Source organism: Spinacia oleracea, chromosome 3 (assembly GCF_020520425.1).
Source record: "Spinacia oleracea cultivar Varoflay chromosome 3, BTI_SOV_V1, whole genome shotgun sequence".
Lineage (NCBI taxonomy): Eukaryota > Viridiplantae > Streptophyta > Magnoliopsida > Caryophyllales > Amaranthaceae > Spinacia > Spinacia oleracea.
In genome coordinates, this window is record NC_079489.1 from 59,278,414 (window position 1) to 59,302,959 (window position 24,546).

General features: G+C 36.2%; 2 protein-coding genes and 1 long non-coding RNA gene across 3 annotated transcripts; 2 read left to right on the forward strand and 1 right to left on the reverse strand.

The window, feature by feature from the left end:
- Nucleotides 1–1,428: 1,428 nt before the first annotated feature.
- LOC130470354 (uncharacterized) lies at nt 1,429–3,952 on the reverse strand. Its single transcript, XR_008930534.1, has 4 exons — nt 3,540–3,952; nt 3,329–3,451; nt 2,610–2,674; nt 1,429–1,655 (listed from the first exon to the last, which is right to left on the reverse strand). It is a non-coding gene; the product is annotated as an uncharacterized lncRNA (long non-coding RNA).
- A 3,516-nt stretch (nt 3,953–7,468) lies between these two features.
- LOC110784875 (uncharacterized protein At5g49945) lies at nt 7,469–12,716 on the forward strand. Its single transcript, XM_021989324.2, has 3 exons — nt 7,469–8,618; nt 11,944–12,147; nt 12,229–12,716. The coding sequence occupies exons 1-3, from the start codon at nt 7,530–7,532 to the stop codon at nt 12,457–12,459; spliced, it is 1,524 nt and encodes a 507-aa protein (XP_021845016.1). The 5' UTR covers nt 7,469–7,529; the 3' UTR covers nt 12,460–12,716.
- Nucleotides 12,717–14,146: 1,430 nt separating this feature from the next.
- On the forward strand, nt 14,147–23,365 carry LOC130469719 (uncharacterized). The gene is made up of 3 exons (XM_056839156.1): nt 14,147–14,292; nt 22,695–22,857; nt 22,922–23,365. The coding sequence occupies exons 1-3, from the start codon at nt 14,147–14,149 to the stop codon at nt 23,363–23,365; spliced, it is 753 nt and encodes a 250-aa protein (XP_056695134.1).
- Nucleotides 23,366–24,546: the final 1,181 nt, after the last annotated feature.

Consider the following 24,546-nt stretch of genomic DNA (forward strand, 5'->3'; position numbering starts at 1 on the left):
GTACTCAAAATAATACGTATTGACTTTAGGAAAATAATATTTAAAAATCCTAAAGTTCCGCATTAGTCTCTGATTACCACTTTGTAGTATTGCTTACTACAAAGAAGGAATGAAACTAAACTCTAGTATACCACTTTGTAGTATAAATTACTACAAAGCAGCCTTAAGCTCCTGAATACCACTTTTTTCTTGATAACCTAAAGCTTCTGATAACCACTTTGTAACACCCTAATAATTTCTTGCTTTTATAAAATCATTTTCCAACTTAAACTAAAGGAATTACTAAAGTATTACCGCCACCGTGATAACGGTTAAGGCTATTACCAAAATTACGCAGCGGAATTTAATGTCAACTAACTTTTCAAAACATAAATAATTAAATTATCGAGGCCTCCTACAAATTGGAACCATAACGGCCCAAAAACCAAAGTATTAAAAGTTCAACGAATTCAAACATAATTAAAGTATAAATAAAATAGTTTCAAGTACGAAACCATGCAACTCTCTCAATCATCCCAAGCCACATGATTTCGATCTACCAACCTGTTATATTATTCTACTCCCCAACAATGCAAGTGCAAATGATGGATCATCATAGGGTCATTAAGGCAAAGGCCGTGACCAAAAGACACAAAGCACGTAGTCAGCAAAAGCTGAGTACTTACAAGAATAGAGTGAAACAAAACTATAAACATGCATCACTAACTAAGTACTAATCAACATGCAAAAGCCATTTAATAATAACAAGTAAATCATGAATACAAGAATCGACGCTTGACTCGACTCTTGACTCACAATTTAATTAGAATAAGATTCGAACGGGCCAAAAGAATATTCCATAAAGGAAGGGTGATGGGAGCCAACCATACACCAAATAATAAATAATAATATCGGGCCATACCGACGGAATTCCTGCGCATAATATGAATGAAACAACGTCTTGTATCATTAGTAGGAGATTAAGCTTTCCGGCAAGTCTCCCCCCATTGCTTATACTCAAGGTATATACATTCCAAGAATTTTGAAGCTTGTTCTGGTTGCACTTTACGTTTATTAATATTTTATTAAAGGCGAACTCAAGACTCAACAAACATACACCCATACAATTAATAAACAACAACCAAAACCATCTTATTTTAATGCTTTAGGACTTGTGATCAACAAAGCAAGACACTATGAAATTACTACCAGGTTCCTTCTCACAAAAGTGAGATTCCACATCATGCCTATTAATGTAACACCCCGGCAATTCTCTCTTTTCTAAAAGAACATTTTAATATAAAACGTAGAGAATTATCAAGGCATTATCAACACCCCGGCAATTCTCTCTTTTCTAAAAGAACATTTTAATATAAAACGTAGAGAATTATCAAGGCATTATCGCCCGTGTGAAAACGTAACGGCTTATTCAGAATTTTGCAGCGGAAAACATAAAACTAACTGTAGGTTTATAAATAATCATGTTCAGAATAAATCCCAAAAACCAATCAACGAAAAACAAAGTTAATGTTACTAATTCAATAAGTTTTAGAGTCCACTTAAACAAACCAAATCCAACTTAGAAAATCAAATGAACTACAAGCTCTCTAATCCCGATCCCAATGATGCATCATCTTCAAACCTGTAGATGGGCAACGCTTATTGATCCTTAGAGACTGCTCACCAAAGATGGGTCATCACAGGATCAATAAGGCATAGCCATGATCAACACACACAAACAAAGCACGTAATCAGCAAAGCTGAGTACTACATACTAAAGCAATAATAATCCTAACATGATACTATTAAACATAATTAAGGGCAGACAAAGCATGATAATCTGACGACCATACTTAACTAGACTAGGCTAGACTGGACTAGACTTTTATAACAATAATATTATTTTAATTGAAATAGGCAATGGACCGAGTTTTCTAGCTAGGCGAGGTACGGGCGCGACTCCGTAACCTCAGTGACCTGCGATATCGAGGAACGTTTGACTGAAAATAGGACGCGGTGATCAATCCGGTCCGAATGAAAGGCCATGGGCTACCACCATGAACCCCAACTCCTGTTTGTCCGTCACTTTAGACGTGCACAGTCTAAAGCTATTGCTACTCAGTTTCACTTTACATGATTTACAAATTGACACCCTGTTATGACTCAACAATCACATAAGGCATGCAACTCACATTTATTTATAACTGTTTTTATCTTGGAATTGAGTAAGTGATCACAAGGCATCAAACAAGACTCATTCCAATTAACTCCAATCTTTTCTTTAATACTGATCAACCCCTGAATATGGGTATAAGGTTTCAACTTACTAAATAAGGTCCTCCGCCCTCATAAAGTAGTGAAAAGCTAAAAGGGAACAACAATTAACTGATCTGAATTATATACTAAATAATCTAGTGTTCCCAATCAAACATGTTTGCATCAATCTTCCATACTAACATGTTATAATCCTCAAAATGCAATAAAAGTTTAATATGTTCATCCAACAGTATCAAACATGCCATTTCAACCTGACTAAGTTCATCAACAACATTAACATAACCAAGTTCATCAACAATTCAACATGGTTTCAACAATTAGCACACATTCCAAGCACACAGGTATGTACGTACCTTGTGTAAACAAACTGATAGGCCACTTTAACACTTACAAAAGTCGCCTAAAGAGAATTCTCCGCCTAAACAACCAACAAGTAATCTCAATCAATTTCTAATCATTGGCAACCATAATAAAGCATTCTAAATGCATCCTAAACATATTTAGAACTTTCCCCAATATCAAAACTTAAACATTTGCTTTCCTAGCATCATAGTTATTGAACTAGTGATTGAAATTCGTTGAAAACTTTTTGCAAACATCGTACTTTAAATTTTCAGCAATATAAATTCATTTAAAAGCTTCACCAAGGTCAATCTACGTTCCCAGTATCCCAAAACAACCAATTCAATAATCCATACTCAACCTACCATGATTAATAATTATAAAAACCTTGAATTTCATACTTTAAACAATCAAAAACCAATATTTCAATGTAATTAGATAATCTGAAAATTAATAACTTTATTATAAAATTCATATAATCTTAAATTTATAATTTAAATCACAAAACCCATAACTTTAATTCAAGAAAACATAATTCAAATTAATAAATCATGATAAAGCCCTAACTTAATTTTAATTAATCAAAACTGAAAATTAATTCGTTTTTAATCTCAACATCAAATCTGAAAATCGTATTTACCATAAAAATTACAAATTTAATTTAAGAACATAATCTAAATTAACAAGCTTTAATTTAAAATAATTAGTTACTTAGGGTTTAAGAAATAACCAAGGATTAAGGAGAGAGAAGGGCTGGACGGCGGGACGGCGGTGGCTCGCGGCAGAGGTTCACCGGCGACGGTGGCTGGGCGCGGCAGAGGTTCACCGGCGACGGTGGCTGGGCGCGGTGATGCTGCGAAAACGACAAGGCTAAGCTAACGAAAACAGAGGGGGAAAAGGAACGAAGAAGAAAGAAAGAACAAGGGGAGGAGGAGAGATACCGAACGGCGGTCGGTGGTTGGAACGGCGGCGCGGTGGTGGTTGCTGAGGCTGCTGTGTCGAGAGGATGAAGAAGCTCTATTTCTTTTTTTCTTTTTTTTTGTTTCACGTGAATGAGGAAGGAGAAGAGAAGGAGGGTTTTATTTTGTTTTACATGAATTAGAAAAGAGAAGGGAGTATGGTTTTGGGGTTTTGTTGGTTTGGGCTTTGCCCAATTGGGCTAGGAGTAGAATTTAGAATTTAGGATTTGCTTTCTAATTTCAATAGAACGTGATTTCAAAATCCGAATTCGTTTCAACGTAAAATTCAAAAATCAATTTTGATTTCATAAATTATTTAAAATATTCAAAATGTAATAACATAATTATATTTTAATTACATATTCATTTCTAAAATTCGTAAATTTACATTTAAATATATTAAATATACGTTAAAGTATATAAATAAAATATAATAAAATTACGGGGGATTACAATTAACATGACGGTTGTGCCCTTGCACGACAAATCCTAATTCATTTCATATAATATTCCCAACTGAACCCTACTTGTACGGTGGCTTACGTGAGCGAACCCTTCACATGTGGTAAGAATAAGTAGTACAACGTCGTACGAATAATTGGCTCAAAAGTATGCTAGACATCCCGTACAATAGCATAATAATAAATAATCCATCCCTTGCATGTGAAAACAAACCATACATGCATAAATATTGAACAACATGATTGATAATGAAATCCATGCTCATACTAATCCAACATGCTTGTTCAACCAATAATTCAATAAATCCAACATAATAATTCACATGATCGTTCACTAAAATAAACATGAATCCACATAATATAATTCACATCAACAACAATCATGTAATTCTCTTGACAAATGGTGTGGTCTCCCTAGACTTGTACGTACCTTGAATACCTAAGCGTAGGGGCCACTTTGCAATAACGAGCACTCACTTATAAATCACCTCCTATGATCAAAATAATGAAACTTAAATTATTTCCATGTTCATTAAATTTCCAGCAACTTTATAAAATCTTAAACCTTGTTTAAACTTTAGAATTCAATCGTTCTTTAATAAAATAATCGTCTCAATTTGCAAAACTAATCCCTAGTATGAAAACGTACTTTTCCACCCTTAAAATCAATAAAAATCAACACTTTAGACCTTTTTTATAAATCTGAAAATACAATTGATTACAATAATTAAAATCATCACCTAATTATGCTAATCAATTGACTCATTAGGTCTAGGTTAAAACCCTAACTTCAAAATCCCAATAACACCAATTTAACATCATAAAAATCAATTCTTTATTAAATAAACGAATCTAAAAATTCATGCTTTAATAATTAAAACAAGCCTCATGAATTACAACACATCAATCCTCAAATTACAGTGTTCATAACCGATTCCCAGCATTTTAATTATTCAAAACAATAATAATAATAATAATAATATAATTTAAAATACCGAATTGAAATAGAATAGGTAAGGAAGAAGAGAATTATGCCAATCCGGCCTATAGCACGGAACAACCACGAATCAATGTGATTGGCGAAAAAAGATTGAGCAACACCGAACAAAACACACACACACACACACTCGACGTGTGTGCGCGCGGCAGGGGACAAGGCACAACATCGTTGCCGCGCGGGACAAGTGGCAGGCACATCACGCTGGGAGCGCGAGAGGAACGAGAGGGTGAGGGAGTTGGCTAGCGCGCGCGAGAGACGCAACAACAACAACGACACAGCAGCAGCGCAGGGGCACGACGAGTGCGCACTGTGGGTTGCGAGCAAGAGGGAGTGGGCGAGAGTGTGGGGCGACGGGCGAGGCACGAGGGCACGAGCACGCGAGTGCTGTGCGGCGTGCGGGTGAGCCGGACAAGAGAGGAGAGGGAGAAGGAGTGTGGGGCAAGAAAAGCAAAAGAGGGTTTATGAAAAATAAGGGGATCATTTAATGAGGGGAGTACTATTTATAGGCTCCCAATATCTAATGGGCTAGACTTAGGAAATTAGTATTGAGCTTAGGGAATTAAATGATTGGGCTAGCCTAGAGCTTTGAATTTAATTCTTTTGATTGGGCTCGTTTAATAAAACGAGTTGGACTTTTCATTTAAAACCCAAACCTTTTTAAAATTATTTGCGACCCATTAAATTTCCCGAATCAAAAATTAAATTCGTTTCGTAATTAATTAAAATAATAAATATTCTAATTAATTAAAATACATTTAAATAATATTTAAATGCGAAATAAATTCTAAAAATCGTAAAATGCTTCATAAATATAATAAAATGTATTTATAAATATTATAAAAATACGAGGTATTACATCTACCACCCCATTTTCAGCACCATATCCGGTGAGGAAGTGATGATCTCCGGTGAAAAGTTTGGAAAGAGAAGGTCACAACGTATTCTTCAGAAAAAATTGTGTCTTCCAAAACGTAACACTGGGTTTCAGCAACCAAGGCCTGCTAGAAGACGAAGCAACTATCTCTTATGTTTTAAGTTGCCTTTGTGTAATATCTACTAAGGCCCATTGTGACTTTGGTAAAATTTTAGTTATGGTGTAATTCTGTTTTTATTAAGGTAAAATTCAGCCTATGTCACCAACAAAAAAAAATAGAACAAAAAATAAAAATAAAGGAAAAATTGTTTTAAATAATCCAACATTTCGACCATTTTCTGTTAATAATCCAACCTACGGATTATTATCTAATAATCCAACCTTTGCCCCCCATTAACTTTTATTGAACCCAGGTGACTTGAAACCGGCAAAAAAGGTTAACTTTTTTAATTCCTTTTATTTCTACATCTTTTTCCTTCCTTTTCATCCTCCATTCTATACATCAGTTCCACAAGTTAGCAAAATCACAATTAATTTCAAATCAACCAATCTTAATCTCCATCATCATCAACAACATTCAACAATGGCGTATTTCCTAGAATTAGAAACACTAGACAGATTATGAATATCATTCCACGTAATTCCAAGCACAAAACAAGGATCATCAAACTCCATTATCCCACTGTCTCTCTTCTACACCCCATTAATTAAAATTCTTCCATGTTCATCCAATCCCCCCTAAACTCATTGTTGTTCTTGTCTTTCTAACATGGGTCTTGAAATTGCATGATACCTACAACCAGTAGACCCTGCTACCGAAATACACATTAAAATTCACAACTTTTCTTCTCCTCCCATCTTTCTCTCTCCTCCGTTCATCTGTGAAATCCATTAATTTTGGAGCTTCAACAATGACGGTACCCTCCCAATATCAAACCACGACATTAAAACGGGAAACAACTTCGCAAGAAAATAGCGGATATTGAGCAATTATACAGTCATTGCACCTTAATACCTATTTTTCAATATGATTTTTGTTTAATTTCAAACTTCTTGATCACTGGAGTTTTAATTGATTTGCTAGAAATTTTGGTAGTTGGTCTTAAGTGTGGAAATTTACTGTTCAACAATCAATTCAATCCATGTATGTTCGAAAATAGCTTACTGATGTTTCGTTATCTTATTGATCAACTGTAGAACTGCAATAAAGTTAATGGAGGAAGGGAAAAAAGGTGTGTGGGGGGGGGGGGGGGGGGGGAAGGGGGAGGGTTTGCTCTTTCCAGAGGAAGGGATGAATTGAAGAAGGAAAAAAACAGAGGGAAAAAAGAAATATTATGACAAATAGATGAATGACACGTGTTAGGCGACCTGTTGTATCGGTTTGGTAACTTGTTGGGTATAATAAAAGTTAATGGGGTGCAAATGTTGGATTATTAGATAATAATCTATAGGTTAGATTATTAACAGAAAATCGTCGGAAGGTTAGATTATTTAAAGTAATTTTTTTAAAAAAAATCCAATTCCAATTGGAGGGGCATCACTACTCTAGTACTCTACTAGTCCGTATTAAAGAGCGATTGTAGTCTCTGGTTGGCAACAATCAATCATCAGCCCCTTCTCTCTCTCTCTGCTCAACAATGGCAAAGCGATCGTCGACTTCGCAGTGGTTAACACCAGTGAGCTCCCTCTTACTTCCACGAAGCGGCGACGCACTCTGGTACACCCTTTCTTTGCTCTCTCTCTCCTCCCTTCTCCTCCACCACCTCTCCCTTCCCACCTACGCCGTCACTCCTTCCCCTCACTTCGAAGGCTTCGGCGACGACCTCGATGACCCACTTGATGATTCACCTATCCAACTCACCGATCTCCCCCCTTCCCCCACCTTGACTCAGTCCGATTCCCAAACTCACCACGGTCCACCTCCTTCGTCGTCGTCTTCAGATCTTCAATCTCAATTCACCGATTCTCCGCCGTCGCGTAAACCCTCCTCGCAGTTCGAGTACTGGGATGAAGACGAGTTCGAAGGCCTTCCTACCGATTTCCAACAATCTCTCCCTGAATCCCCCAAAGTCAGCGATGATACCACCCCTTCTGAAAACAACAAAGAAGTTGCATCTTCGTTATCTGATGCAAAACCCCAATTTGTCGCTGACCCTAAGTCTTTGATTGCCGTTTACGCGATAGAGATTGCTTGTGTTAGTTTTTTGATTGTGTTTGGGATCAACTACTTTACTGGGAAGAAGGAGAATGAGAATCTAGCTTTAGCTTGGGCGGCGAAATTCGCAACTAAGGACACTATCTTCGAGAAGAATTTCTCTCTGCTCGGGGTGGGCGAGGGGGAAGATTCGCCATTGTTGTTGAAAGAGGGTCAGAATGTGTTTAAATTCTATGCTAGTGGTCGGCGGTACTGCCAAGGGCTGTTGGCTACCTTAGAGTTGAAGAGTAGACATGATTTAATATCCAGGGTTTACAATGCTGTAGTTCCTACTAAAGATGAGATTACTTTCGAGGTTTATATGAACGACGAAGCCATAGATCAGGTGGTCTTCGCGGTGGCAAGGAAGAAGACGGCGAAAACTATGCTCAAGGAGTTTCCAGATCTTCAGAGATTTGGGTCTTTAATGCCCCCACCTAGTAATAAGAAGTGGGTTGCTGAAGACTTGAGTGTTGTCTCTGAGTCTAAGGAGGTTGGTGCTGATTTAATTACTGAGGTTGTGCTTGATCAGGTATGAACTCTTGATTTTCAGGATTATTCAGTTTATAATTTTATATGCTTTCAACTTTTGTGTATGAGCTTGTTTGAAAATCTGACTGACTTATATATGTTCCTTTTTCAAGTTATGGTCTTTACGATATGCTTATGGTTTTATACTTTGACATGTTAATTTTGTTGGTCTCGTCAAGAAATGACTTTTTTTAAGACTCATGTTAGAGCTGGTATAGTGCTTGTTAGACTGTATTTTTCTGTCCTTCGAGAAAATAATCAAAAGAGTGCGTATATACAATACTCGGGCATTTAGGGATATTCAACTTTTATGAGTCCTAATTATCATTACCATATACTCTGTATCAGAAAACTTTTAGTGTTTCTTGCTCAAAAAATCTTGAACTAGTACTTGGTTTAACATGATTCACTAAACTTATAACCATACTAATTTGTAATAATTTACGTTTGGAACTGATGTCAAGCTGACTAGATAATTGGGCACAGAAAATAACCGAGGTTTAAGCTAAAAGAAAAACCTGTAAATAGCTCATTCACGGAGACGTGGAAGGATTACTTTAGCTTCGACATTTATCCATCCAGTGTCTGAGCAGCATTTAAATAGATGCAATTCTTTATGCAATGTGCTTGTACATCTTTAATTCATGCACATATTACATATTGGTTTCTAGTTGAGCAGCATTATCACTGGCTTCCTATGAAGTCTTCCTGCAGGTAAATGCTATCTGTACAAATTGTATTGTTTGTGTGATGTTTCTTTTGTTTATACTTATCTGTTATTCGGTTGTGACTGTCAAGAATATAGTTGAAAATTAACTGATACCCGTGAGGTATAGTGCAACCCTGAGCCTACATAGATGTAGTAAGCGTCATTAGTCATTACTGGGTTCCTATGAAGTTGTCCTGCACTTGGATGCTATATCTACATGATGCATTGTTCAAGTGATTTTTGTTTTGTACTAATTTATTTTGATGTCAAGAATATAATTGAGAATTACATAAATGGCAACACTGAGCCTAAATAGAAGTAGTAAGCAAAAAAAAAACCACAGGAAGTATATAAATTTATGCTTTGTGCTTCATTAGGCTACCCAATTGTGCGTGTCAAGTGTGTCTTACCACCATTATCTTGCTTATTTAATTCCATAGATTGTATGCCCTTTGTGCGATTTATATATTGCAATCTTTTTTGTTATTATCATGAAGAATTTGTCAAATACAACCCAATAAACTTCTCACTTCACGAATTACTACATCAAGCTTTAAGTTTTGTGAATTACAACCGTAATCTTAATCCCGCACTTTAAATTACAACCCCGAGTCAGAATTCGGCGAAAATAAATGGAAAGTGATGTCATTAATATATTTTAAACCTAATTAAACAAGTAAAAGAAAAACAAAACCTATTAATGAAAAATTAGAAGAAAAAAAAAAGCTTCCAATTGGTTTTCCCATTCATTATCTAATCTCTCATTTACAGTCTCCCCTCTCATGACTGCCCTCATCGCCTTCCTCCTCCTCTTCTGATTCACCGCCATCTTCAAGCTCTGCCCGCAGAAACAACATCAACACCGGTCGTTAATAAAAATACACAACGAACAATGTATTTGCAATACTATTTTATTTATGGTTTATTTGGGAGGTTGTGGTCCTCTATAAGATCTAGCTACATATATTGGTGTTACCTACAACTTCTGATAGATTATCTTCTTCTAAACTACCATTTGATCAACATTGGCATTACGAAAGACAGAGGATGATAAAACGGGAGAGCTAAGTCATTAAGCTTGTGTTGCTCCTGACGGTGACTATGACGGCGGCCATGAGAGGGGGATATTGTAAAGGAGATATTAGATGATGAATGGTTAAAACAATTGGTAGTTTTTTTTTCTAATTTTTCATAAATGGGTTTTGTTTTTTTGGGAATTATTTAATTATGTTCAAAATATATCAATGACATCATCACTTTCTGTTTTTTCGCTGGAATCTGATCCGGAGTCGTAATTAAGTTTAAAGTTTGATATTAAGTTTAAAGTTGTAATTCACAAAACTGAAAGTTTGAGGGGGTAATTCGTAAAGTGGTGATTTTTTTGGGTTGTAATTGACAAATTTTATTCCAATTATTATTACTTTTTTCTTTTTTTTTATCTTGGCCGAATGTCCTATTAGTCTGAATTATTGCAAATAAATTGTAAATGTTTTTTTTAATCTTTTTCCTCTTTTCGCTATCCTATAACTTTAAGTTGTGTTGACATAAACTCTTGTTTCCTCAATTGGATCATTGACCAAATAATCTTTTTGGGGTACACGCTAATTTGCTTGGATTTTCTAAATTATGTGAATATGTAATAGGAGGTTTGTCAAGTGAAAGGGGGCCCGACACCCCTACCTTCCTCATTTAAAACATAGGGAAACAATAGAGTTAAAACGAGAAGGTGTTGTCAAGTTTAATAATGGGGAAATTTGTGAATATTCGAGATGGAATTTTCTGATTGTTATGGAAGATGAGCTATGATATTTATGTGATTGATTATTTCATGTTGATATGTGTTTTTCGTGTCACCTAATCTATTCATCTACTCCATCCGTTCCATAATGATGTTCTAATTTAGAATTTTTACACTATTCACAATTAAAGAGAATATTTTAAATGATTACCAATATATAAGAAAAAAACGTATTTATGTGGGGTCTTGTTTGATTCGTATCAATGAGTACTTTAATTATACTAATTTTTTTTATAATGTATAATTAGAGATATAAATTATACAAAATGTGCATTGGCAAACGTGAAAAGTAGAAATTGGAACAACATTCTGGAACCGGAGGGAGTATCTCTCATGCATCTTTCCTTGCAATTATACTAAAGATCTTCAGTGGTTATCCAATTTCGTACAGTACATATGAAAATGTTAGAATATCTGTCGGTCTCAATTGGTAAAATTTTTGAATAAGAGTTTTTTGTGAAGCGAACTTCCTCTTTTTGGTTGCTCCAATAGGTAAACTCTGCTACCATTTGGCTGGTAAAGGTCCAAATGAGTTTAGGATGAAATCCTTCCAGGTCTCTCCCCCTCCCCCCTTCCTCTTCCCATTCATCGGTTCTTTTATCTATTTAGTTGTTGTAATCTGCTTTCTATAATGCTCTTTTCTGGACATGTTTGTCTACATCATGAGGATCATACTTGTACACCTGGTAATCAATTGCTGAATTTCTTTCGTATTCTACCACCCTTCCTCTTCTCTGTCTTCTGAGCTCTGTCACTGTCTCTCCCCTGCATGCATTTGCATGTCTTTCATAAAAGTATTTTTTTTATTATTTCTTACAGGTCTTGGGGGAGAAGGCTTTTGAGAAGTTTGGGAAGTACTTTATCTCGATGCATTTCTCAGATCAACAATCAGGAATCCATAAAAAGAAATTGGTGTTCAAATTTGCTCTTCCAGATCATAAGAACATGGTCGACATGACCAGGCTTGTGGCGTTGGTGCCATATTACATTGATTTAGTTGGACGATACAAATTGAGTTCACAGGTAGTTAGTTTTGCAGTGTTGTGTTAATGTTAAAACTTGATTTGTTGTCGTAATGAATGGGAAATATTTGTGCAATTACAGGCACGTTCCAAAACTGATTCAGCCAGAGTTAAGGCTGCCCAAGAGGCATACAAAGAATTGCAGAATGTTAGGCAAGAAACCTTGCAGAGAAAGAAAGCAGATAGGAGGAAGATGATGGAGGAGGCTGAAGCAAAGCTGAGTGCTGAGGCCATTCGTAAGAAAGAAGCCAAAGAACGTATTCGTCAGATGAAAAAGTCAGGGCCAAAAATGAAGATGACTCGTGCACATTAAAAAAACTTGAAGATCCCACCCCATCTTCAGTGACGGATTATTTCTTCTTTGTACCTCTCTAGATAGAATAACTCCCTTTCGTTATCTGATCATTTATGTACTTGAAAATGTACGAGCAACAATTGAGATTACTACATCGTCATCGTTTTCATTACAATCCCTAGTTTTTTAGGGTGTATTTGGAACTAAAGCAAATACTTAAAACTTGTAGCATTTTTTGACATTAACAATCTATAATCGACAACTTCCCATGCCAACCTTTCTCAATATTGGTAATTATTTTTTATTTTTCTTTTTTGAAGGAATGTATCGGTAAATCTTAATGCTTAACTCTTAGCTTGTGTATGCGGAACATTGCATATCGCAAGCTGTTTGCAGCTTAATACGGAGTAATCAGCATGATTTTACACCATGACCTTTGGCAAGTCGTACTCAATTAAGTCAAAACATGGTCAAAGCTTGACTCAAACTCGGCTGCATACATAATAAAGCCGAGATGAATTAACCTCAATTTCACTTGACAAGCTCGCATGCGGGGAAAGTGTTCTACCAGTGAAATCGATCCATTGATACCTACAATTGTTTCACCAAGGCCGTCACTCTTCTCGATCCAATCAAATTTGTGGGTGCACTCTCGACCTTAAGTGGTTGAAGCCTCTATGTAGAGAAGTTTCTTATTTCGAAATGAATGGCATTCTAAAACCTCTCACTCAAACAAGTAGAAGCGAGGAGCGATTGACTGGAGCACCGTTAAGACAGGACATGGTGGGGTAAAACTTTGTTTTAGTGTGATTGACCAAGGCAAACTTGTTAAATTTTAAATTTTACAACCCCCACATCTACATAGCAACATTAATAACAACTCACGATTATCCAGCAAAAGCTAAAACCAAAACAACTCCCTAGCAACAAGTGATCAATAGGAATGAAATACAAGCAAGGAAAATGTTTTATTGACCATGAGGTTTACTTATCCTGTAAGGTGTCGACGACATGTTATATGATATGACATCCTTCTGTAGATGCTTTATTAGTGGATGATGATATGGCTTTAGTTTTATTTTTATTTTTAAGGGACTATTAATGCTTTGTTTTAATCAATGAAAAAGTTATAAATTCTCAATAATTATTACTTCGTAATCCGCACTATCCACTCTCTCACCATTGTAAATAATTACTCTGTATTCAATAGATATTTTTTGTTGGTATTGCTCACCATTTTGTTTAGTTTGTTACTTCCTGAGTTTCTATAGATTAGTTCCGAATATAAGGCAAGCCACTGTAAAGAAACAAAATGGTGAATCTAAAAGAAATTTAACTAAATATATGGATAGAATGGATAAAAAATGAAGGGGTTTACTTGGATAACAAACTGGCCATCTGGCCGGTTATATACTTGCGACGATATAGGAATTACAGTTGTGCTATAAGTATATAATGAGGATAACTAATAAAAATTTTAAAATGTAGTAAAAAAAACAACTCAATGGCTTGCTTATAATCCCAGGGTGGTGGATTTGGCCAAGATCAATGCTTGTGACCAAGGAATTTGTGCTCGGGTTTCAGATATCCATTCTTGAATTGCTACTTTACTTATTGTAGTTTATGGCCATAAGTCATAACACACAAGAGTTGAGAAGGAGTTTGTGGGATTTTATCTCACGTACACCATAAAAGCAATGAGCCTATGGTCATTTGTGGTGATTATAATTCAGTTTTACAGGTGGAAGATCGTTTACATGGTGCTCCTATTTCTACTGCTGACATTAGAGAATTCCAAAGCTGTATTGATGATAATGAATTGTACCAGGTGATGATAATGAATTGTACCAGGTGAAGACAGTGGGCTCTTACTTCACTTGGTGCAACAACCAGGAGGGTGGTGATAGGGTAGATAGATAGGTGTCTTGCTTGTAGGAACATATAGATGCATAAAGCGGAATTTCAGGAAACAATTTCCTAACATCTATCACAGGATCTCATGCATAACAATAGTATAGATCAGATTAAGTCGAAAGAATAATCACCTTTGAAGCGTGTTCTCCCGTTCGTATGCAAGCTTCGAAGATCTTAGAGCCCCACTTGTTGCTCCTCTACTCAGTCCACAAGCACGAATTAAATCCCACGTATGCTAGTACGGAAGAGAACGATCACAATCTGTCTCTTGCTTTGTTTGGGATGTACGGCGTTTAGAGAATTAGAATTAGGGTTTTTGTGTTTTCCTTTTGTCAGATATTGAATGAACGTGATTTCTAAATCCCTGACATTATAACTATTATAATGTGAGAGTTTTAGGTTAACACAAAACCAAAGCCCAACATTCTTCCCTTAACAGACCGGTTGCCATCGGGCCTTTTGGGCCCATTCCAATTAATGCTTATATGTGTGACCTTATAGGATTAATATATTTTAGTTGTAGGTCCAATCAATATTGTCCTGCTAATCACATTTATTCTCTAGCAAGCAAATATGATTACTAAAATAATTAACTTATTATCTTCATAATTAATTCCTATTTATATTTAGTAATTGCCGGAAATGTCTAAGGACATAATTCCTTCAATCTCCCACTTGTCCGAAGACAAGAACGCAATGCTAAATTCCTTAAGTCTCTTAATGCCAAAATTTGATAACACACTGTTATTCTCAAATTCTAGTTTCTTGATCGCCGAGTTCGAACTGTTCAAATAAAGATTAACTTTTAATCCCATTCCGCATGGCCATGCAATTTTCAGTTCTCGCTCATCAAGAGGCCCAGACACCATTCCTATCAAATAGGAGGACTTATTCACTCTTGTATGACCATAACTCCCACTCAATTCTTAGCCCACCTGATCACTGCCTTTATAACCTCCTTTTACGGCGCGGCGTTTAACAGCGTCAAAGTTAAACTAATTGTCTCGTGGTTATTAAGACATACTCATGTCTAAGGAATCCACTAAATATAGAAGTTTGATTCTACTTTTAGAATCTAGTTAGGTCAAGTCACAATGCATCAAGTATACATCCATATAATCAATTAGACATCCCTATGTCTCCATAGCCCATGGAACTGCACTATCAATTAATTACATGCTAGTCTTCACATAAATCACTTATGTCCAATTTAGTGATTTAGACTAGGGACTTAATAAGTTGTGATTTCAGTTCACTTTATAGGGTTCCATTATCAAAACGTTTTCGATAATCCTATTTGAAAACACAAGTTATTTGGACATTTTATTTAATACTAAACCAAACAATTAAATAAGAATGAACTTTTATTGATAAACATTCAAAGCATAATAAATGTCTTTACAATTGTAAACATAAAGTAAACAAACTAAAGCCATTCTCCCATATGCCTAAGCCCCATAGACCTAGTATGACTCTCATGCTTAGGTTGAGCAAGCGGTTTAGTCAGAGGATCAGCCACGTTATCCTCAGTATGAACCTTGCTTACTTTCACATCCCCTCTTTCAACGATCTCTCGAATAAGATGGAATCTCCTGAGCACATGTTTGGACTTTTGGTGCGATCTGGGTTCCTTGGACTGGGAAATGGCACCATTGTTGTCACAATACAACTCAATGCCATTTTCAATGCTAGGAACTACACCAAGTTCACTAATGAACTTTTTGATCCAAACAGCTTCTTTTGCTGCATCACTTGCTGCAATATACTCAGCCTCTGTTGTAGAATCTGCGATGGTACTCTGCTTAGAACTCTTCCAGCTCACAGCCCCTCCATTGAGACAAAATATGAAACCAGATTGTGATCGGAAATCATCTTTGTCACTTTGGAAGCTTGCATCGGTGTATCCAGTGGCAACCAACTCATTATCTCCACCATAGACCAAGAAATCATCCTTAGTCCTTCTTAAGTACTTAAGGATATTCTTTGCTGCCATCCAGTGCGCCTCTCCTGGGTTTGACTGGTATCTGCTGCACATACTCAAAGCATATGCAACATCCGGTCGAGTGCATACCATGGCATACATAATGGACCCTACTGCAGAGGCATAAGGAACATTACTCATGCGCTTGACCTCATCAGGTGTCGAAGGACACTGAGTCTTGCCAAGTGAAATGCCATGTTGCATGGGAATGAAACCTCTTTTGGAGTTTTCCAGCTTGAACCTTGCAAGAACCTTATCAATATAAGTCTCTTGGCTAAGTCCAATCAGCCTTTTGGATCTATCTCTATGGATCCTTATTCCCAAGATGTATTCAGCTTCTCCTAGGTCTTTCATGGAAAAACAACTTTTAAGCCATTCCTTGACTGACTCAAGCATGGTCTTGTCGTTTCCTATGAGAAGTATGTCATCCACATACAAGACTAGGAAAGCAATACTACTCCCACTCAACTTCTTGTATATACAAGATTCCTCTTCATTTCTGAGGAAGCCAAAAGATTTGACTGCCTCATCAAATCTGAGGTTCCCACTCCGGGATGCTTGCTTAAGCCCATAAATGGACTTCTTAAGCTTGCAAACTTTTCTTGGACTGTTTGGATCTTCAAAACCTTGTGGTTGTGTCATGTACACATCCTCTTTCAAGAACCCATTCAAGAAAGCGGTTTTGACGTCCATCTGCCAGATCTCATAGTCATGAAAGGCAGCAATCGCAAGAATTATCCTAATGGATTTCAGCATGGCTACTGGTGAGAAGGTTTCATCATAGTCAATACCATGAATTTGTCTAAAACCTTTTGCCACTAGTCTTGCCTTAAAGACATCAATGTTTCCATCTTTGTCCTTTTTCAGTTTGAAAATCCATTTGCAACCTATGGGTTTAACCCCATCAGGCAAAGCAACCAAGTCCCATACTTGATTTTCAAACATCGAATCCATTTCGGATCTCATGGCTTCAAGCCATTTCTCGGAGTCTTGACTCGTCAAAGAATTTGTGTAGCTAATAGGTTCCTCATGTTCTAAAATCTCTATTTCAGAACTTTCAGTCAAAAGGAAATCAATATATCTCTTTGACGGAATGACAGTCCTACTAGACCTACGTTGGGGAACAACAGGAGAAGTTTCCACCTCATTAGGTTGAGGGACTTCACATGGATTATCTCCAAGTGGGACGGTAGAAGGCGCATGAATGGAATGCACCGCCTCCTGAGCATTTTCATGCTGGGTCGTCTTTGACGAGGTGTGAACCTCATCCATTTATTGCTCATCTCGAATTTCTTTGAGATATACATTGCTCCCACTTGTTTTTCTGGAAATAAACTCCTTTTCCAGAAAGACACCATCGCGAGCAACAAACACTTTGTTTTCGCTTTGGTTGTAGAAGTAGTATCCCTTAGTCTGTTTTGGGTAACCCACAAAAAGACACTTATCGGACTTGGGTGAAAGCTTATCAGAAAGTAAACGTTTTACATAAACTTCACAACCCCATGTCCTTAGAAAAGACAATTTTGGAACTTTTCCAGTCCACATCTCATATGACGTCTTTTCTACTGCTTTGGACGGAGCTCTGTTGAGTGTGAATGCCGCTGTTTCAAGCGCAAATCCCCAAAATGAGGCAGGAAGGTTAGCAAGACTCATCATGGACCGAACCATATCTAATAGAGTTCGGTTCCTTCTTTCGGAAACCCCATTCAATTGTGGTGTCCCTGGTGGAGTCAATTGCGAAAGTATTCCACAATCTTTCAAATGATCACCAAACTCTTGAGATAAATATTCACCACCACGATCGGATCGCAATGCTTTAATTTTCTTTCCAAGTTGGTTTTGTACTTCATTTTGGAATTCCTTGAACTTTTCAGAGGATTCCGACTTATGTCGCATGAGGTAAACATATCCAAATCTGCTCACATCATCAGTAAAAGTAATGAAATACCCGTACCCTCCCCTAGCCAAAGTACTCATAGCTCCGCACACATCAGTATGTATGAGGGCTAAAAGATCATTGGCCCTTTCACTTGAGCCTGTGAAAGGATATTTTGTCATTTTCCCCATTAAGCAAAACTCACATACTTCAAATGATTCAAAATCAAATGATTTGAGAATTCCATCCTTATGAAGTTTCTCTATGCGCTTTGAGCTTATGTGGCCTAATCGACAATGCCATAGGTAAGTAGGGTTCAAATCATTTGGTTTGTGTTTCTTGTTTTCTATGTGATAGATATGGTTTTGTAAGTCTAGTACATACAAACCATTTGATAATTTAGCAGAGACATAGAACATACCATTCAAATATGCTGAACAACAATTATTCATAATTTGAAATGAAAAACCTTCCGAATCCAAAATCGGAATAGAAATTATGTTCTTGGTAATAACTGGAACGTAATAACAATTATAAAGTTCTAATATTAAACCAGAAGGCAAGCGTAAACTATAATCTCCTACAGCTAAAGCAGCAACTCTTGCTCCATTGCCTACTCGGAGATCCACTTCGCCTTTGCTCAAGCTCCTACTTCTTTTTAGTCCCTGCACATTACCAATAATGTGAGATCCACAAGCGGTATCAAATACCCAAGAAGCAGTTGTAGCTAAATTAACTTCTATGACATAGATACCTGAAGTTAAAGCACCAATCTTCTTATCCTCCAGATATTTGGGGCAGTTCCTCTTCCAATGACCAATCTTGTGGCAGTGGTAGCACTCATGTTGAGCAGCTATCTTAGCCTTGGGAGTGGCCTTTGGCTTGGTTGAAGAGTTCTCATTGGCAACTACCTTGCCCTTGTTCTTCTTCATGGGAGCCCCTTTCTTCTTGAACTGCTTACCTTTACTAACCATTAGAACATCCTTATGTTTAGGTTTACTTGGTAAGTTTCTTTCAGCCTGAATTAGTGAACCATGCAACTCTTGCAGGGTAGCCTCCCCTCCTTGCATGTAGAAGTTCAACTTAAAGTTATGAAAATCTTCAGGCAAGGATCTGATGACTATGTCAGTTGCCAGGTCCTTAGGATAAGGGAAACCCAATTTCTCCATGGTCTGAAAATGTCCAATCAAATCGAACACATGCGGACCAACGGGCTTCCCCTCTTCCAACTTGGAATCCAGAAGTTTGCAGTTTGCTTCAAATCTCTCCAATCTAGCATTTTTCTGAAACAAAGTTTTCAGTTGCTGGATTATGCTGTAGGCATCCAGACCATCAAAACGTTTTTGATACTCTGGTTCCATGCAAGCAAGCATCAAGCATGTTACTTGCAAGGAGTTATCCTCTAGAGTTTGTCTAGCTCGCTTTTGAGCTGCAGTAGCATTTTCTGGCAAGGGTTCAGGTAGAGGATTGTCAAGAACACTTTCTTTTCCTTCCGCTCTGAGAACAATTCTCACAGCCATTTGCCATTGTAGGAAGTTGGTAGCATTCAGTTTGTCTTTTTCAATTAGAGGGCGCAAGTTAAAAGTAGAGTTGTTTGCACCAGACATGATAACTACAATAAAAAGTAAAGCAAGATTCAATATAATGTTTATCAAAAGTAGCAATTAAACAAATTCAATTCACTACTACCCTTTATTCAAAATTAGAAGTCCCCATTGAATAAAGAATTAACCAAGATCCCCTCCCACTACAATCAAACGGACTTTGGCCCTGCTACTTTAATTTATAGTATTCGAGGTAAGTAAACATTTTACTAATTATAACTGATTATAACTCTTGGTAGACAGGTTAACAACTCTTTGTATTTTCCTATCTCTTAGCTTCAAAACCCAAAACTTTGTCTTTTGATAGTTTTGTTGAGTTAAACCAAACATTAACATGTAAGTTTCAAAAAACCTACCCTACTATCCCCGGAATTATAAGCAACACCCTGCTTTGGCAGAACCTATTACTCATGATCTAAGGCTTTATAGGTGTTGTATGGAAAAGCACTTAAACTCAATATTATTTTGGGACCTAAGTTTACTATGTTGGTTAATTAAAAGTGAACACATTGCTTTAAATAAACACATACATAAACTCAATAAGCATTTTAAGGCAATATAAAATGCATAAAAATAAATGTGATCCTAGTATGGCCCCTAAAAAATAAGCTCAAATCTTCTTGGGTTCCTGTTCATCTTTCTTGGATCTCCATCCTTGAATTTTTGATTGAACCTTCTTACTTCATCGAACTCATAATACGAACTTTATAATCTAATTTAAACTTTTAAATTAAATTACAACAATACAGAACGATGCGCAGATCGTATTTCAAAATTTACAAGAATACAAAACGATACGCAGATCGTATTTTCTATCCTATTTTGGGCCATACTAGTCACTTGCCTGTAACAAAATATCATAATATTCCATACACGCATATAATATTAAAATATATTAGACAAAAATTATTTACTTATTAACTATTAATAAGCAAATAACATTTCCAAAATAATACTAAAAACTTAAACAATTTAAGTTTAACATTATTTTAATTCAATTACTATTTAAATATGGCTAGAATAATCTCATTAATCTAGAATTTGCATTCATTGAAAATTACGAATTATGCTCAAAACGAAGATCTGATTTTCCAATTTTTTTTTTTTAAAAAAATATTACTCAAACTTTTTGGAAATTAATTGTATGAAAAATCCCCTTTCTTCTTTTCCCTTTTTTTTTTTATTATTTTTTTTTTTTTATTGTTTTAAAGCAAGAGAACAGCAGGCAGGCATGAGACCCGCCCCTGCCTCGCCGGAACGCCGCCCTAATTATCCCTCCACCGTGGCTCCACCGTCGCGGGTGGTGGCCACCCAGCCATGGAGGTTGTTATTTTAATTTGGGTAACAATTACCTAAATTAAATTAATCTTTATTCAACTTTTGTTAAAGATTAACAATTTAATTAGGGTTTAATTATCCGAAAATAATGGCAAAAAAAATTTGAATAAATTAACAATCCTTAAACTGAATTTTAGGGTTGTTAGAAGTTAGATTTCAATTTAAACTCTTTATTAAAATTAAATCTAACAAGAATTCAAAATTTAAGGCATAATTATCTCATTTTATTCAAATAATTCAAGAAAATAACAATTATAATCCGAAAAATTCGAATTAAATTACCAGGAAGATCTATTGAATTTTCTTAACAAATAAAATCAAAAATTTTAATTGTTATCCTTAAATTTTATGATTAATCGAATTAAACATAAAAATTAACCAAATTCAATAATTAATATACAAAAATTTCGAAAATTAGTTAAAAAATTACCAAAAAATTTCGGCTATTGTATAAAAATTAGGGGATAATCAGTAGATTTATTTAACAAATTAAAAATCAAATCTTTAATTGTTAAAAAATTATTTCCATGATTAATCTTATTAACCATTAAATAATTTAAAATCTGACGAATTTAATTTTAAAAAATACGAAAATTTTTATGAGATATTAGCTGTTAATTTCGAACCTGTGATAAAAATTTCGGAATTTTATAAATTGATTTTGAGCAAAAATTAATTAAATCACGATTTAATGATTCCAATCAATTAATATCATATATTAATTTTGCAAATTCAAGCCATAAATAAATCTTCCCTTAATTGAATCAAAATAATAATGTTGCATACAATCATGATCATAAAATATTATGCAAGAGGCTAAAACTGATACCACTGTAGGAACATATAGATGCATAAAGCGGAATTTCAGGAAACAATTTCCTAACATCTATCACAGGATCTCATGCATAACAATAGTATAGATCAGATTAAGTCGAAAGAATAATCACCTTTGAAGCGTGTTCTCCCGTTCGTATGCAAGCTTCGAAGATCTTAGAGCCCCACTTGTTGCTCCTCTACTCAGTCCACAAGCACGAATTAAATCCCACGTATGCTAGTACGGAAGAGAACGATCACAATCTGTCTCTTGCTTTGTTTGGGATGTACGGCGTTTAGAGAATTAGAATTAGGGTTTTTGTGTTTTCCTTTTGTCAGATATTGAATGAACGTGATTTCTAAATCCCTGACATTATAACTATTATAATGTGAGAGTTTTAGGTTAACACAAAACCAAAGCCCAACATTCTTCCCTTAACAGACCGGTTGCCATCGGGCCTTTTGGGCCCATTCCAATTAATGCTTATATGTGTGACCTTATAGGATTAATATATTTTAGTTGTAGGTCCAATCAATATTGTCTTGCTAATCACATTTATTCTCTAGCAAGCAAATATGATTACTAAAATAATTAACTTATTATCTTCATAATTAATTCCTATTTATATTTAGTAATTGCCGGAAATGTCTAAGGACATAATTCCTTCATTGCTAACCAAGCATGGATGAGCAAGTTTCCTCTCTTAATTGTTGAGGTTATTGACAGAAATGTCTCTGACCATAACCCGTTAGTGCTGGATTTTGATGTAAACGTCGTGCAGCGAAGCAGGCCATTTAGATTTTTGAATGTATTATCTGAATACAATGATTTCCAGAATTTGGTGGCTGCTCAGTGGAAGTTTAAGCAGCATAACCTTCCTCTTCTTGATGTCTGGTTTAAGTTGAAGCATCTAAAAGGCCCCCCTTAAAGCTCTTAACACTCAATATTTCCAGGGATGTTCCTTAAGAGTGGAGACACTTCGAGGGGAACTTCAGCATGTTCAGACCCAGACGACCTTGAGGTTAGGTGATGTTAGCCTAATTGATAGGGAAAAGTCTTTACTGCAGGAACTGGAGAAATGGAGCAAGATTGAGGAGGCCATTTGGAAGCAGAAATCTCGAGCCACCTGGATACAACTAGGTGACTCTAACACAAAGTTTTTTCAGTCTTATGCAAAAGAACGGTTGAATCAGAACGCCATCAAACTTCTAGTGAAGGATGATGGGACTAAACTCAACACTCAACATCTCATTAAAGTCGCATTTTATAAGGCTCTTATGGCTTCATCTGCTACCTATTTGCCTATGTTGGATAGGTCTATACTCTATAGTGGAGAGCGGACCTCTGTTGGACAGCATGGCTCAGAGTCAGCTTTGTTCCCCAGTGAGTGCAGATGAGATCAAGTCTGCATTATTTAATATGGACAAAAACAAGGCCCCTGGAGTTGATGGATATAATTAATGTCCACTTTTTCCAAAGTTCTTGGCCTGTCATTGGTCCAAGCACAATTGTTGCAGTACAAGATTTCTTCCTTAACTCTCACATGCCTACTTAGGTAAATTGCACCTCGATTACTCTTGTTCCTAAGTTTCAACATGCTGCCAATGTTAAAGATTATCGTCCCATAGCCTGTTGTTCTGTTCTATATAATATTATTTCAAAGGTTATCACTAACAGGATGCAAAGTGTGCTTCCTTCTATTATTAGTGATAGTCAATCGACTTTTGTTAAGGGTTGAGTTATCTTTGATAATATTATTTTGAGTCATGAGCTCGTCAAGGGTTATTCCAGAAAATCTATCTCCCCTCGTTGTATGCTGAAGATAGATCTTCAAAAGGCTTACGACTCTGTTGAGTGGCCCTTTGTAAGATATCTTTTGATGTTTCTGGGTTTCCCTATTGGTTTTGTGCACTGGATTATGGAATGTCTTAGTACAGTTTCGTACTCATTCAATGTTAATGGTGAACTCACAATGCCTTTTCAAGGAAAGAAGGGATTGAGGCAAGGTGACCCTTTATCGCCGTATCTTTTTGTCCTCTATATGGACTATTTGAGCAGGGTTCTGGGTCAGTTGCAACATAATCCAAGGTTTTCTTTTCATCCTCGTTGTAAGAATCTTAATCTCACCCATGTTTGCTTTGCGGATGACCTACTGTTGTTTGCAAAAGGAGATCCTAAAGCTGTCAGGGAGCTATTCTCATCATTTCAACACTTTTCTATTGTTTCTGGTCTCAAGGCAAACCTCAACAAAAGCTCCATTTATTTTGGTGGAGTGAATCCGATAGTCGGATGCTATTATTGAAGAATTTCAATTTACTAAGGGTGATCTCCCTTTCAAATACTTGGGTGTACCCTTGTCCTCAAGAAAACTCCCTATTTTGCAATGCCAACCTCTCATCCAGAAGGTGCTTGATAGAATCAATTCGTGGTCTGCCAAACTCTTGTCTTATGCGGGGCACATTCAATTGATTAAATCAGTATTGTGTAGCGTGTAAACCTACTGGTGTCAGGTTTTCATTATTCCTCAGAAGGTCCTCAAGATTATTCAAGCTGCGTGCATAACGTTTCTCTGGACAGG

Coding starts and splice junctions, on each gene's coding strand:
- LOC110784875 (XM_021989324.2), top strand. CDS start 7,530: ATGGCAAAGCGATCGTCGACTTCGCAGTGGTTAACACCAGTGAGCTCC. Junction 8,619..11,943: donor CTGAGGTTGTGCTTGATCAG/GTATGAACTCTT, acceptor TATTTCTTACAG/GTCTTGGGGGAGAAGGCTTT. Junction 12,148..12,228: donor GATACAAATTGAGTTCACAG/GTAGTTAGTTTT, acceptor GTGCAATTACAG/GCACGTTCCAAAACTGATTC.
- LOC130469719 (XM_056839156.1), top strand. CDS start 14,147: ATGGTCATTTGTGGTGATTATAATTCAGTTTTACAGGTGGAAGATCGT. Junction 14,293..22,694: donor ATGATAATGAATTGTACCAG/GTGAAGACAGTG, acceptor GGTTATTGACAG/AAATGTCTCTGACCATAACC. Junction 22,858..22,921: donor ATAACCTTCCTCTTCTTGAT/GTCTGGTTTAAG, acceptor CAATATTTCCAG/GGATGTTCCTTAAGAGTGGA.